Source organism: Equus quagga, chromosome 11 (genome assembly GCF_021613505.1).
Source record: "Equus quagga isolate Etosha38 chromosome 11, UCLA_HA_Equagga_1.0, whole genome shotgun sequence".
Taxonomy (NCBI): domain Eukaryota; kingdom Metazoa; phylum Chordata; class Mammalia; order Perissodactyla; family Equidae; genus Equus; species Equus quagga.
Window position 1 is genome coordinate 46,389,606 of NC_060277.1, and position 14,964 is coordinate 46,404,569.

At 37.4% G+C, this 14,964-nt stretch overlaps 1 protein-coding gene across 11 annotated transcripts in view; it reads left to right on the plus strand.

Moving 5' to 3' along the window:
* Window positions 1-14,964, plus strand: part of SNAP91 (synaptosome associated protein 91) — a 140,397-nt gene that overhangs the window by 89,565 nt on the left and 35,868 nt on the right. For 6 of the 11 annotated variants that reach the window (XR_006890796.1, XR_006890797.1, XM_046677284.1 and 3 more), the window contains exons 14-19: window positions 6,964-6,978; window positions 7,125-7,292; window positions 12,742-12,849; window positions 13,469-13,729; window positions 13,963-14,040; window positions 14,199-14,270. Coding sequence is in view for 9 of the 11 variants with exons in the window: in XM_046677284.1 (XP_046533240.1) it covers window positions 6,964-6,978; window positions 7,125-7,292; window positions 12,742-12,849; window positions 13,469-13,729; window positions 13,963-14,040; window positions 14,199-14,270 (702 nt within the window). In the remaining 2 variants the exon portion in view is untranslated. The remainder of the gene's footprint in view (window positions 1-6,963; window positions 6,979-7,124; window positions 7,293-12,741; window positions 12,850-13,468; window positions 13,730-13,962; window positions 14,041-14,198; window positions 14,271-14,964) is intronic. The other 5 variants (XM_046677290.1, XM_046677287.1, XM_046677291.1 and 2 more) reach the window with 5 other exon arrangements.

Consider the following 14,964-nt stretch of genomic DNA (forward strand, 5'->3'; position numbering starts at 1 on the left):
ACTTCAGCCGTGATGGCGTAGTGGGTAAAGTTCGGCACACTCTGCTTTGAGGGCCTGGGTTTGGTTCCTGGACACAGAACCACACCACTGGTCTGTCCATAGCCATATGGTGGCGGCAGCTCACGTAGAAGAGCTTGAAGGACTTACGGCTAGAATATACAACTATGTATTGGGGCTTTGGAGAGGGGGAAAAGAGAGGAAATTTGGGCTACAGATGTTAGCTCAGGACGAATCTTTCCCAGCAAAAAAAAAAAAACCAAGACGCTACAATATGCTGCCTACAAGAGATGCACTTTAACTTTAAGGAGACACATGGTACAAAGTGAAGAGATGGAAAAAGATATTCCATTCAAATAGTAACCAAAAGAGAGCAGGAGTTGCTATGCTTGTACCTGACAAAATAGATTTCAGTCAAAATCTATCACAAGAGACAAAGAAGGTCACTATATAATGATAAAAAGATCAGTTCATCAAGAAGTTATAGCAATTGTAAATATATACACACCAAACATCAGAGCACCTCAATATGTAAAGAAAAATTAACAGAATTGAGGAGAGAAATAGCTATACAATGATAGTAGAGGATTTCAGTATGCCATTTTCAACAATGAATAGATCATCCAGACAGAAAATCAATAAAGAAACAGTGGATTTGAATAACACTTTACCCCAAGTGGACCTAACAGACATAATACAGAACATTCCATCCAAGACAGAGTATACTTTCTTCTCAAGCACACATGGAACATTGTCCAGAATGGATCATATGTTAGGACATGAAACAAATGTTAACAAATTAAAGAAAATTGAAATCATATCAAGTATCTTTTCTGACCTCTGTGGTATGAAAGTAGAAATCAGTAACAGAAGGAAAATTGGGAAATTTGTAAATATGTGGAGATTAAACAACATACTTCTAGCCAACCAATGAGTCAAAGAAGTAACCAGAAAGTGTCTTGAGACAAACGAAAATGGAAACACAACATACCAAAACCTACAGGATGCCACAAAATCAGTTCTGAGAGGAAAGTTTATAGCAATAAATGCCTACATTGAGAAAAGGAAAAATCTCAAATAAACAACCTAGCTTTACAGAGAAGGGAACTAGAAACAGAACAAACTTAGCCCAAAGTTAACAGAAGGAAGAAAATTAAAGATTAGAGCAGAAATAAATGAAGTAGAGAGAAGACTTAAAAATAAAATTATAAACGAAAGGGGAAGCATTACAATTCATACCATAGAAATACAAAGAATCATAGGAGACTACTGTGAACAATTATATGCCATCCAATTGGATAACCTAGAAGAAATGGATAAATTCCTAGAAACATATGGCTGACTAAAACAGAATCATGAAGAAATAGAAAATCTGAACAGACTCATAATGAGTAAGGAGACTGAAGCAGTAATCAAAAACCTCCTAATAAAGAAAAACCCATGACCAGATAGCTTCACAGGTGAATATTACCAAGCATTTGAACAAAGATTAATGCCAGTCCTTCACAAACTCTTCCAAAAATTTGAAAAGGAGGGAATACCTCCAAACTCATTTTTTGAGGCTCGTATTACCCTCACACCAAAGCCAGATAAGCCACTACAAGAAAAGAAAAGTACAGGCCAGTATTCCTTATGAACATAGCTACAGAAGTCCTCAAGAAAATGTTAGCAGACTGAATTCAGCAGCATCTTAAAAGGTCATACAGCATAATCAAGTCGAATTTATCTCTGGAATACAAGGATAATGCAGCATACACAAATCAATAAACACGGTTGACCACATTAACAGAATGAAAGATAAATATTATGTGATCATCTCAATAGATGCAAAAAAAGGATTTAATAAAATTCAACATCCTTTCACGATAAAAACTCTCAGTTTGATTGTGGTAATCATTTCACAATGTATGTGTGTATCAAATCATCACACTGCACATCCTAAATAGGATACAGTTTTTATTTGTCACTTATACCTCAATAAAACTGGAGGGGAAAGAAACAACACAGGTAAAAGATATTAACTTGCTGATGAGGAAACCAGGAAGATGATACAGTTAGTTCAAAGAGCATTTTGAGGAACTACTAGGTATTTATAGATATTTCAAGAGGAATGTTAGAATAAGGTGGCTAGATTATATACAAAACTGGTTACTGTCCAATAAGGCAATAAAATTCGTGTCTTGAGGTTATCTTTTTTCCAGGCATAGTTTTATTTGCATCACTAGCAGACAAAATCTCTAACCTAATATACTATCTCACAATCAGAATCCTTAATTAACAGTTAAATTGCAAAGTTAAATGAAGTTACATATTCTGGGTGCAGACCCACACACTGCTCATCAAGCCATACTGTGGCGGCGTCCCACATACAAAATAGAGGAAGATGGGCACAGATGTTAGCTCAGGGACAATCTTCCTCACGTACACACACACAAAAATACATTTCCCTAGATAACTAAATAATCCTTTGGTGGGCTTGGTAAACAGCGTGTCAGTATGACATCAGAATACATGCAATATAATCTCTTGGTTTCATTTCCAAGTTTTTGAGGGAACAAAATAAACAAAAGATAACCAGTTCTGAAATAAAGTTTCTAACTATAAATATGGGCATTCTAGATGTTGGTGCTTTTCCACTTTAAATATTTAAACCTTCTCCTATGTTGAAATGTTCAGCTCCTAAGCTTACAGCTATCAGTTTTTTAAATAAAATTGTTCTTTCAACTTCATTTAACTCTCAATTGATAAGGGATTTCAATTGGTAAGGGAAAACAATGCTGAAGTTTGATAAGGTCATTCTTCTGGTTCTCATGTTTTCCTTCTGAGCTTCACCTTTTAAAATGTTTAATTATTTCAATTTACTAATAATTTATTTTCATTACTGCAGTGTCTTATACAATGTATTGTTTCTTTCTTTAAGAAAGCTCCCAGTCCATCTGCTTAAATCAGATTTTCTCCATCGTAAAATTTATATAAATGACTTTTATAGAACTCTTGTAATTTAAAATTTAGAGTAATTATAAATTTGTGGGGTTATACAAAAAGTTTTTTCAGTTTTATGTGAATGTGTTAACTCTATTTCTCTCAACTATTTAAATTAATATGTATTTCACACTTCCTAGATTTTAGAACTTATCAAACATTCAGGGATTTGGTTAGCACTTCAGTGAGTAAACAGTCAGACTACAAACTGTCTCCTTTTGCCTTATCCTCTGGCATGAAATTGAAGAGAAATTTTTTTTTTCACTTTTGGCACCAAAAGAATGGTAAATAAAAAGAAAAACCCAGGTGGAATCTTTTTAAATTGCAGTGTAACATTTTTATTCATCTCCAAGCACTTTTTGCTAAGACATGTAATTTTGTAAGAACTAAGTTATAATAACCAATTTTATTAGAATACATTTCAGTCTTGTAAATAAGTAACTGTTGACGACTAAAACATTGAGTATCAGTGGATTTAGAAGAAAGCAGAATAGCGTGGTTTCAGCCAGCGCTGTCGAACGTGGACATGCAGTCAGCTGCGGAGAAAAATACTAATAAACTAACTCTCTAATTCCTAAGCAAAATAATAAAAATTATAAACATTAAGAAATTGAAGTAAACAAGTATAATATGAAATTGAGAAACAATAGTTACCTTCAGTTTGCATTTATCCTGTAGATACCCAGTGGTGGCTTAAGATGATGCTAAATTGTAACAAACGTGTTTTGGCTCATTTGACTAAGCAAAAAAAATAAAATCGCTTTCTTGATCTTATTTGAATAATATCAGACCACTTCTATTATTGAGTCATATTTAAATTTTGTATAACAGGACAGTAAAATACAAACTCTAAAACTCTTTAGACCTATTTGGATGTTCTTATCTGACCATATGATAGTAAGAGGATTTCATTTTCCAGCAACTATGGCCGCTTCAGGTGTTTATGAATTTCTCTTGGGGGATATAGATACTGATAAATATTGCCATTTTGGGGGACATATTGTAAATTATAGAATTTTTTTTGCCCGTTGGTGTAAAGCAACCAAATTTCAGCAAAATCCTATTTTAGTAAAATTAATTTAAATAATACGTATAAGATTTGGCATCCTGCAGGCTGATAATGAACATGTTTGACAGAAGGAATACAGAGCGTTTTTAAATCCCTGCCTTTGGCCCCATAATAGGGAGAGTGGGGTTTTTTTCATAACAAATTCATCTCTCAGCAACAAACAAGCAAATGTGTGTTGTATTTCTGTATATCTTAGAAGTGGGAAAACAATTTCTTACTATAAATACTTGAAGTGAAATTTCTACTTTTTGAGAAAAATAGAATTACTGATAGAGAATAATGTTATAGAACATATAGAATAATTAATAATTTCTTAGAAGTAATAGACCTAATAGAAATTAATCACCAATACACTTTTGAAAGCTCATCAGTATTTGTGATCATATGACTTTAATAGTTTCCATGTGGAAGATTAGCTACAGTACAAGCAGATTTTGTGCCTCATATTCCCATTTGTTAAATCAATCTGGAGGACATATCTATAGGCTGTTTTGTACATATGCAGGTGCACACACTCATACACACATACACACACACACACTCTGAAAGATTTATAGATGCTTTGAAATTCACAGTCTTATAATAAAAATTATAGTTTGACTTAAATGTTAGATATTCCTATTATTAGCTGTCATTATAGGCATTTTATATGTTCCTGGTATGAGTGAGACTTAAATAAATTAACATATTTAATCTTCATAGTATTCTAAAAAGTTTAGCTTTATCTCTCTGCAGAAAATAGATTTCCTTGTTAATTTATTTGTAGTTCCATTTCCTCAGTGAATATTTTCTAGCAACTTCTGTCATGCAGAGAAAACTCTCTGATTATGTACTACTTGCAAATGAATTGAACTCTGCTGCTGTAGTTTTTTTTAATATAGATTAATCCTTTATGAAAAGTGGCAGTTTTGAGAATATTTAATAACTGTTCCCATCATCCTAAAATAGGGACTTTCTTTTATAGTAGAGAAAAAATTTTGCATAAAACAAGGAATAAGTAACATAAATTATATTTCATCTAGAAAATTAAGATTTTGGATACTAAAACCTGTGGTTTCCAGGAGTGAAAAAAGCTTTTCAACATCAATCACCCACCAGTGTGCTTAATCATCATACAGTTCCCTGGGAAATTTTACTTTCCGTCTTCCATCATATCATTCTAAGAAGTCTCATCACCTTCCAGCTGGACAAAACATTAGTCAAAAGCAAGGAATTAATATTTTAATTTCCTGTACTTCTTTTTTTAATCTTTTTATTTCTCTTTCCTTCTAGTGTACATAAATAGTCTTCTCCTTTGTCACTTACCAAATGTCTGAAATAAATTGCCTGTTCCCCATCATAGACAATAGCAGGTCTGGAAACTGTTAGATCACGTGGCTGTTAGCTCTTCTGCAAAGTCACGTGGCAGCTTGAAATAGCCATTAATAAGGATGGGGCTAGGAAAAGTCCCTCCCATGCCAGAGGAGAGAAACCAGGTCTGTATGGCTTCTGGTGACCCACTTTGTTTCTAATTAATATTTTTAGGAAGTGCGGCTATGAGTAACAGTTGTATTGGGCCAGGTACTGTTGGTTTGGGGAATTATTTGAAGGACCTTCCATTTCTTAGGATTTTGGTCTTGGCCACCTAACAACAGAAAATATCTTCAAGTCAACAGAGGTCCTTTTCGGCCTGCTATTCATTAGGCATATGTTCTAAAATTTTAAAACTGTTTCTAATGCCAAGTACTCTGTATGCTATAATTTTCTAATGTTGTTAGAAATATGTAAAATTTGGTTAGGAAGAGTCTTGATTATCTTAGTGTATCTGTACTTTATGTAATATTTATTGGGTTTGCAAATTGCATAATTAAATGAATGTGATTATTTTTTATGTCAAATTTCTATTAGTTTTTTAAATGTCTTTTAGAACTTTTGGTTTACTGAGTTCTCATATTGTTTTAAGGCTCTGGGAAAAAAAAAAAAAGCTCCATAATGGGTTATGATAGAATTTCTTCACGATTGAAATAAATTTGCAGTAACATTCATGAATTCAAATAAGAGCCGTGAGGTGTATCACATGACTGAGAATAGAAGAATGCCATTGGACACTCTAAATGTTTAACCTCAAGTCACAGTATAGTTAAGAATAACCCCTCCTAGCCTTTTTATTTAGGATGCCATCTGTAATCTCATTGTTGAACACTAAGAAAGTGTGAACCTTCCAACAGAATGCTGACCTCAGAAGGCTGAAAAATTTTCATGCTACATAATCTCTCACATTCGTCTTACAAATAATCCTCATGTGTTGTGACATAATGTTTATAAATGTAAAGATTATATATTCAGTTGAAAAACATCTGATAATGGGAAAGTTATGAAGAAGAAAATGGTTTCGGTGGGGCTTTTTTCTAACTCCTGAACTTGCATGCAGTTCTTTGACTATTCCTGGTATATTCTACAGTCAAACTACAGCTGTTATAAAGCCTCTGCTTACTTTCTGGTGTTCCGGACTGCAGTGACACATCAAATAGAGAGGATAAATAAAGTTCAGTTAACTACAGTTTCAGAATTGACATTTATAGTGTAGTGAAATCAAAGCAGGTGAAATAGGAAACCTGGTGAGAAATAAGTTGAGTTTGTCAAAATCGTTTAGACCTGACTTAAGGTAAGTGTCTTGACCTCCCTTGCTCTCTGTTTCCCCATCTGTGAAATTAGAAACTTGGTCTAGAGGATTCCTAAGGTCCCTTCCAGCTCAATAGTTCCACGATAATAATAGGTAATACATTTATTTTTTGTAATTACAAATGATCCAGAAAGGTACCTAAAGCTAGAATTTCTTCAGCTAGTGCCTTACCCTGCTTGGACATTGGTGTGGTTGAATGTTTCAGCTTTCTCTCTTATTTCTTCATATGCTGACACATAATGGACATCGATAGACCTTTTGGGAGAGGGTGAGTAAAGCTTTATTTTAAACTTCTGTGTTGAGAGACTTCCATATCTTAATAACTGTCCTCGTTTTGATCATGTGGAGCCTGGGATATCTTTGTCCTTTCTTTTTCTTCTCTTCCATTTGTTCTCCCTCTCTGTTGCGACATAGATTCTTTGGCTGCACTCTCCTCTGTTCCCTCTGAAGCTCAGATCTCAGACCCATTTGCACCAGAACCTTCCCCTCCTACCACAGCTGCAGAAATTGCAACTGCTTCCGCTTCTGCCTCCACCACCACAACTGTCACTGCTGTCACTGCTGAAGTGGATCTCTTTGGAGGTCAGTCAGTCACGTCACTGTTCCTTAATTTTCCTTCCAGGATTGCTGAAATTACTTTAGAGTTAAGGTGTTTAAAAATCTTTACACTCCATAACAGCGTGTCAGAGTGTTTAAGGACTTTTTAAATGTTTATTTTCATATATTTATCTTTGCTAAATTTATCAACTTTATCTTGATTTTAGTGGTTTTCAGGCAGCGGTTGCTATACTTTCGATCCATTTGATTTTCCATTTTGTAAAAGTTACGCTTTAAGTTGCTCCTTGTCCCGTATACGCTCCCTCCCTGCAGAATCTGTGGAAGAGTGGGGCCAGACTTCGCCATCATATTTAGGTTGGCTTTTTGGCCAGATTCGAACTAGCACAGAGAAAAATATTTAGGGAATATGGGAGGGGTAATCCTGGCCTAAGTTATTTCTTAAGGTTTAGGACAAAAAGTCATCTAAGAGTAGTTCAGACTTGGAGGTCTCTGACAGTTTAGGGGGTGCCTCTTTTTACAGTTTTAAGTTTATTCTTTCCAAGCAAAGACCTGGATCATCTTTGGCTTCGGAACTTTGGGAGATCACTTGAATCAGCACTTGAAATGCTGATTGAAAACAGGTTTAGGTCAGACTGTGAAATAATTGTCTGAAAACACGTTTTCCATGCAAATGTAAATTCTGACACGCAGTCGATTTACAGCTGCGGCTTGAGTCAGATACCCTAGTCTCTGCCACTGTAATATGCCTGGACCTGAGGAACCATCTGAAGCCAGTTTATTTACATATTCCTATCTGAGGGGTGCTAATGTCCAAGCCTGGAGAAGTGTTCACATCAAATACACACACAGGGGAGTGTTATATTCATCATAGTTTTGTGTTTCTTCATTACAGGATAGCATCTTTCCCAGGCATTTGAGAATATGGTAAAGAAATTGGAGGAGGCACATGACGGGGAGGGCAGGAGAGATTCGGCAGGCTCCAGTGACGTTAATATATCCCCCTGGGAACACGCACTCACACACCACTGTGCTATGTGCCGTGTCCAGTCTTGAGGCTCGCCAACGTTGGCTAAGGCAAGGAGCACTCACCTAGACGCAGCCTTGTTGCCACTGTTTCATGCAAAGAACTTGCTGCTGGCTTGCTGTACTGCCCTTGCTGTGAGAGGAGAAACCTGCTTTAAAAAAGAAGAGGGAAAGGGTTTGCAGAATCTTGAATAATTTATTATAGACAGTCTTCCCCTAGAACCCATTGGCTTTTCAGTTATGCCTCTATAACTTTTGAGACCAAAAATTAAAGTTTTAGCTTAAATTTATGAAATCAACTTCCTCACCCCCTCATCTTCCCCCCCGCCCCCATTATTGGTGTTGGGTATGGATGGTTGCTCATAGGCTTATGTTACCACAAAACTTCAAGAAGAGGGACGGGATGGGTAACAATTTTGTGCTCGAACATTTCTATCCCTTTAGTTATTTAGATTTTTGTTTTCCTATCCATTCATAAAGAGCTTAATTGCATCTAAGAAATCACTCAAGTCCATCTTGCTTCCTTCATGGCTCTCTAGAATAATGAAGCCTCAGATATTTCTTGAAATGTTCTTTGAGCCATTATGCTATTCGTGTCGATCGTTTCTTACTGCTTTGACTACATTCATCAAGCAGAGAAATATATATGTTTGGAAATGTTTTCATGATGACATTCTTTCTACCCTAAAATACAACCTTTAAGGACTAGTACTGCAGAAAATCATATAACTTAATGCCAAAGAATGGGGCTCTCCTCATGATTTCACCAACATCCATTTCTGAAAAATGGGTAATTGTTTAATTTCATGGATATGAAATGTTAAAACATTAAACTTTTTTATGTATGTATTTTCATTACAATTTGACAACTAGGAAACATCTGTTATATTTTAATACTCAGATTGATACCCACATAACATTTTAGTCATTTCAATGTAAGTCATTAAAATTTTTTTAGGAAACATTATCTTTACTAAATGGTTTCTTTTTTATTTTACTGAGGTCTTATTAGTTTATAACGTGGAATTTCAGTTGTACATTCTTATTGCCAGTCACCACGTAAATGCGCCCCTTCACCCCTTGTGCCCACCCCCACCCCCTTTCCCCTGGTAACCACTAAACTGTTCTCTTTGTCCTTAGTTTGTTTATCCTCCACATATGAGTGAAATCTAAATGTTCTCATTTTTAAAGTGAACTTTTAAGAAATAAAATCCACTTTCTGTGTTCATGCAGGACAGCACTGCAAGGCAGTGTTGTGCTTAAAAAATTTAGATGTTAGTAAAAGTAAAAGACAAAATCCTTAAAAACATTCTATTTATGAAAATCTTACTAACAACAGCGCATTAGTTTGTAACAGCACAGGGTGTTCCTAAGCCCTAGGAGGTGAAATTGGTGCTACCTCCTCCACACAAACGCCAGGACACCCTTTCAGTCACCTGTATCCATTTGTGAGCAAGCGTTCATGGAAGTCTGCAGTAGTCTGTAGGAGGTAGTCTATGAGCTTGAAATCAGGTGACTGCAAAACTAAAGAACTTTCACAAGCTTGACTTCCTTTGTACGTGTGGTTAACAAACTGTTAACCAACCTTCCTTAAAACCAGTACTTAAATATAAGCACTTAAAACTAGATTTCATGTGAGAGTTTTATAATCGTGGACCTTTGGGGAAGAAAAGGAACTGGACAGCTGACCCTTGGGCTGTTGAGAATGATTGAAACCTTTGGGCCGAGTATGTGATTTAAAGATGGCTTTATGTGGCGGGAGAAGAGAGAGGTGTGGTTCAGGCTGGGGAAGATAACAGCTATTAGAAATTTTTAGAAAGGTGGTCACGTGATAAAAAGTTCGAGAGAAAATTCTTCCTAGATTGCTAGAAGGAAAAAAAGACTAGTCTGCAGCAGTGTCGGAGAGACCGGTTTGCTGGGTAAGGGCTGGACTGAGTCCATAATTGCAGAACAGCAGGATCTTGCATTTCCAGGAAGTAGCACTGATTGAAAATTGGCAGAATGTAGAAATGAACTGCAAGTGGGTAACAAGCGAAGGAGAACCAGATTGGAACTAGCTTGAGTTTTCAACACTGGGAGGATAATGCTGCCATTGATAAGGAAAGAAAGCTAGGTATTAAAAAGAAGTTTTCTTGTTTTTTTTTAAACAACATCAGAATTTTATTCTCTCTCTTCAGTCCAGGAGACCCACTGGGCTCAGCTGGACAGTTCTCACTCATAGTCCTTTTCATGGCTACAGTCAGACCGTGGCTGGGGTTGGGGTCATCCCTAGTCTTGCTCATTCTTATCTCCGTCTCCTTCTCTGGGAAGACGTAACAGCCAGGACCTGGTGCAGCTGGGGCTCCTGTCTTTAAGAGAAGTTTTGATGGGAGTAAATAAGGTGTTTATGATGTTTAGTTTTAAGTAACAGGAGAAGCATTAAAGGAGATGTCTTGCTGACAAGAAAGAAAAAATATCTCCTGAGAATATAGCTATATTTATACGTAAGTGATCATTAAAGAGGCCAGCCCATGAATATTTATCTGACCCCTAGCACTGACATAGTTGGTGTTTATTCCATCCAAGTAGTACTGTACTAGCAGAACGTGGCACAGTTCGTAACAGCACGGCATAGTAGTTAAACTCACAAACCTCAGTCAGACAGTTTATGGCCAAATCCTGACTTGGCCATTGGCTATCTGTGTGACCCTGGTCAAGTCACTCAGACTCCCCAAGTTTCTGTTCTCTTATCTCCAAAGGGAGATCATAGAGCCTACGTCACCAAATAGTTGTAGGAATTAAATGTAACAGTGCATATAAAATATTTCCACAGTGACTGGCACATCAGTGCTCACTAAATAGTGACCGTGGTTACTGTTTCTGCTGTTTCCAATATTATCAGCCCCAGTTCCACATTTTATAGGAATAAAAAGAAAGAAAACACCTGATGCTTGACAAAATATTGTCCTGCCCTCGTCACCTCCTCTTGGACTTTTCTTGTGTAGTTCTGTCCTGGCTCTTGGCACTTTGATGCTGCTCTGCATCCTCTGTTACAGTCCTTAACATGCCGTCTAGGGAACGGGGCCTGCCCTACCCCGTGACGTGTTTTCATATTCCAGTATCTGGCCTCTCCCCGGACTTACCTCTACTCAGAATAGCTATTCCCTCACTGTAGCTTAACAGTGGGCCTCGGGACATTACTTAATTACTCGTGACTTTCATACTCAGATCAGTTTGGAACATTCTTGGTTAAACTGAGAAACAAGTGTCTTGACTGTAGGACTTCCTACAGCCTAATATACTACATAAATCTCCCACAAAGGGGGTATACTGTGTAGCATTTTCCAAGCATATTTGACAAATTCTTCATAATGGCCAGAGGAACAGTGCTCTAGGGAACACTGGTAGGTATTGTGGAAGGCAGAATTTTAGGATGGGAAGTCTAGCAGGTAAGTGGCAGGCTCTGGGTGAGGGTTGGTCCCCACTTTCCAGAAGTTTCTTCTCCTAAGCAAGTCATTCTTATGATAGCTTGATTCCTTTTGTACTTTGGAACTACAGAGTCTCTTTGAAAACTTTAGGATTTTTTTTTTTACCATAATTAACATGGTTTGTACATATCGGCCTTTTATAAATTGGGCATTTATAAACTGGAGTGCCTGTATGTTAATGGATTTTTCTACTATAAATAGTAATACACTTGTAGTCTTAAAACATGAAACTGTATTTTTAATCTGTTGAAAATAGATCATTTTCCAAATAACTAGAGCAATACAATATTTGAAAACCACAGTAAATTTAAGTCAAAATAAAGGCATTATGGTGTCATCCCCTAATTTTATTCTCTCTTTATTCCTGTAAATCCTTGGTTGTGTCTGAAAATGATTTTCAAGGATAATGAAGACTTAATGTTTATGAATACTTAGTAAAACTTTCATGTTAACAGTGTAGTTTTCTTGTCCTAGTCTATAAAAATTTAAATTAGAATTGTTTGTTTACATTACCATGATATATTTAATTTTGTTGACATTACAGAAGACATCCATGTTTGGCAGAAACCCCTAGTTGGTGACATCATAGCAACGTAGTGAATAAGTATTAACTGGACTTGAAAGATTATTGTCTTAAATTACATAATAAAATTATCTTTGTGTTCTAATTTTCACATCCATTAATTTCTAATGATACATAAAACATGCTTCTCAGAGCCCTTATACAATGAGAATCTTGTTACCTTTTAGATCCTAATAGGCCTCAGCAGTATCCACACTGTACCACGTGCATGTAATTAACCTGAAGGGGCGCAAAGAATCATTGTTTTGTGACCGCCAACTATGCATGGGCCATAAAAATGCATTTTAAGAAATTCATGTTGTATAAGGGAGCCTTCTTCGCAATTTAACTTGGTTCTTTTACTATATTTTCTTCTCTTTTTATTCCTTTAATTTCTATTGTTTTAAAAACTGCACCCAAGATGCCTTTGCAGCTTCTCCTGGGGAGGCCCCTGCCGCACCCGAAGGGGCCGCCGCGCCAGCCCCCCCAACCCCTGTAGCAGCAGCACTTGATGCATGTTCAGGAAATGGTGGGTTCAAAGGCACACGCCAGTCTGTTGTTTCTCTGTCCCGATGTGAACCTCCCGTAGTTAGATGTGGCCGTATGTTTTTCTAATTCTAATTTATTCTGAGTGTAAAGTCTCATTCATCATAACTGAGTTAGTAATGCCGGGACTTAAAACATTAAGACAGTGAAGTGCATACTTAGCAAAATTGGCAATTTCTCAAGATTGACAATTTTTGTCAGTGCAAGTATGCTCTCTTAATGTTTTTTTTTCTCTAATGCTTTATCGTACTCTTTTGTAACACTGAGTTCAAATATATAGGCATGTTTTAATGAATGTTCAAAGCTACCAAATTGACCAGCTTTTGTAAGAGTTTGGAGAATGACAATCTCTGATCCTAGGCTGTAGGCTAATCTTACAGTACTTTGAAGTGTTTCAGTTTCTTAACTTGGTACCTACAAAATTTTCTTTTTTCTTTAGAAAAACATTCTAATCACTGCTAATAGGATGTAGTTCAATCTAAGCAGCCTAATGCCTAGCTAGCCTGTGACTCTGTGTCAGGGTCTCCTACCCAGAGTTAGGACCCCTCTCTCTTGTCTCTCTCCTTACTGATGCTGTGTGTCTCCACTTTCCTTCCCGAAAGACCCCTTTGCCCCGTCTGAAGGTAGTGCAGAGGCTGCACCCGAGCTGGACCTCTTTGCAATGAAGCCACCTGAGACCAGTGTTCCTGTAGTTACCCCTACAGCTAGCACAGCCCCTCCGGTTCCCGCCACTGCTCCTTCTCCTGCTCCCGCCGTTGCAGCTGCCACTGCTGCCACTACTGCTGCCACCACCGCCGCTGCCACCACTGCCACCACCTCCGCCACCACCACCACCGCTCCTCCTGCTCTAGATATCTTTGGTGGTAAATTTTTGTTGTTGTTGAACTCTTTCCATCTGGTGGATTGAATTCTGGTACTTGAGATGTACTGCATACACAACTCTTCCTGCATGAATACTGTGTAACGAAATGGTTCTCTGGAAACCATTTGCTGCTTGTTTCAGAATTCTCCAAAGTGCTACTTCAGCACTGGAAAGGGATGCTGTTTCAGGCTGGTTTGTCAAGTTGAGTAAAGGCATGTGTGTTCTTGGTCTTAGATTTATTTGATTCTGCTCCCGAAGTCGCTGCAGCGCCTAAGCCAGATGCTGCTCCTAGCATAGACCTGTTTGGTACAGGTAAAACCAAAGCAACCCTTTTCACATTAGTTTTCCTAGCTGTTTTCATGATTGAACCCTTTGTACTCACCTGTGATAATGCATTTGTTAGATTTTTGACTTTGATTTCAGCTGTCTACTTACCTCTGCTTGGTTTTGGTTTGTTTCACTTTTGGAAGATGCTTTCTCCTCTCCACCACAAGGGGCCTCTCCCGTGCCTGAGAGTTCGCTCACTGCTGACCTCTTATCCGGTGAGTGCCTTTGCCAAGGTCAAGCCTGCAGAGATGTCTTGTGGGGGTTATGTGTGGAGAGGTAGATACGAAAACATGTGGGTTTGGCTTGAGTTCTTTTAAACTCAAAAATTCACTTTTTTAAAAATCTCACTTTTTAGCCCCTCATCAACTGATGAGGGTTAATACTTCAACTCTAACACTGGTGCAAAGAGAAAATTTTTTCACGCCAAAGCCTCTGACCCCAAGAAGTCAAATTTTATTTTCTTCTGGAAAGTGTATATTTTAAAATCCATTCCTTAACTGTTAAGATTGCCTGTAGTGGTACTGCCTGATATTGAACATGAAATCTCGAGAAGCCAGTTGTCAAGGCCCATGGTTTCACTGTCCTTTGGGTGACATGCAGTTTGTCCTGCTCTGTGCTTCACTGCAGTGGATGCATTTGCAGCACCATCTCCTGCAGCCGCTGCCTCTCCAGCAAAGGTGGATTCTTCAGGTGTGATAGACCTTTTCGGGGGTGCGTATCTGTCCTCCTTCAGCACTTACAGAATCTTTTTCCACCCTCAGAATAGTTTTTACATCTTCTATTTCATTTTATTTCATCATTTTTCTTTTGACTATGTGAAGCCATTCCATCTCTTAAATGTAAACTTAAGTTTTTAAGATCTTTTCCATTTCTTTGCCATCATCATCGTCATCCTCATCAGTTCATCGT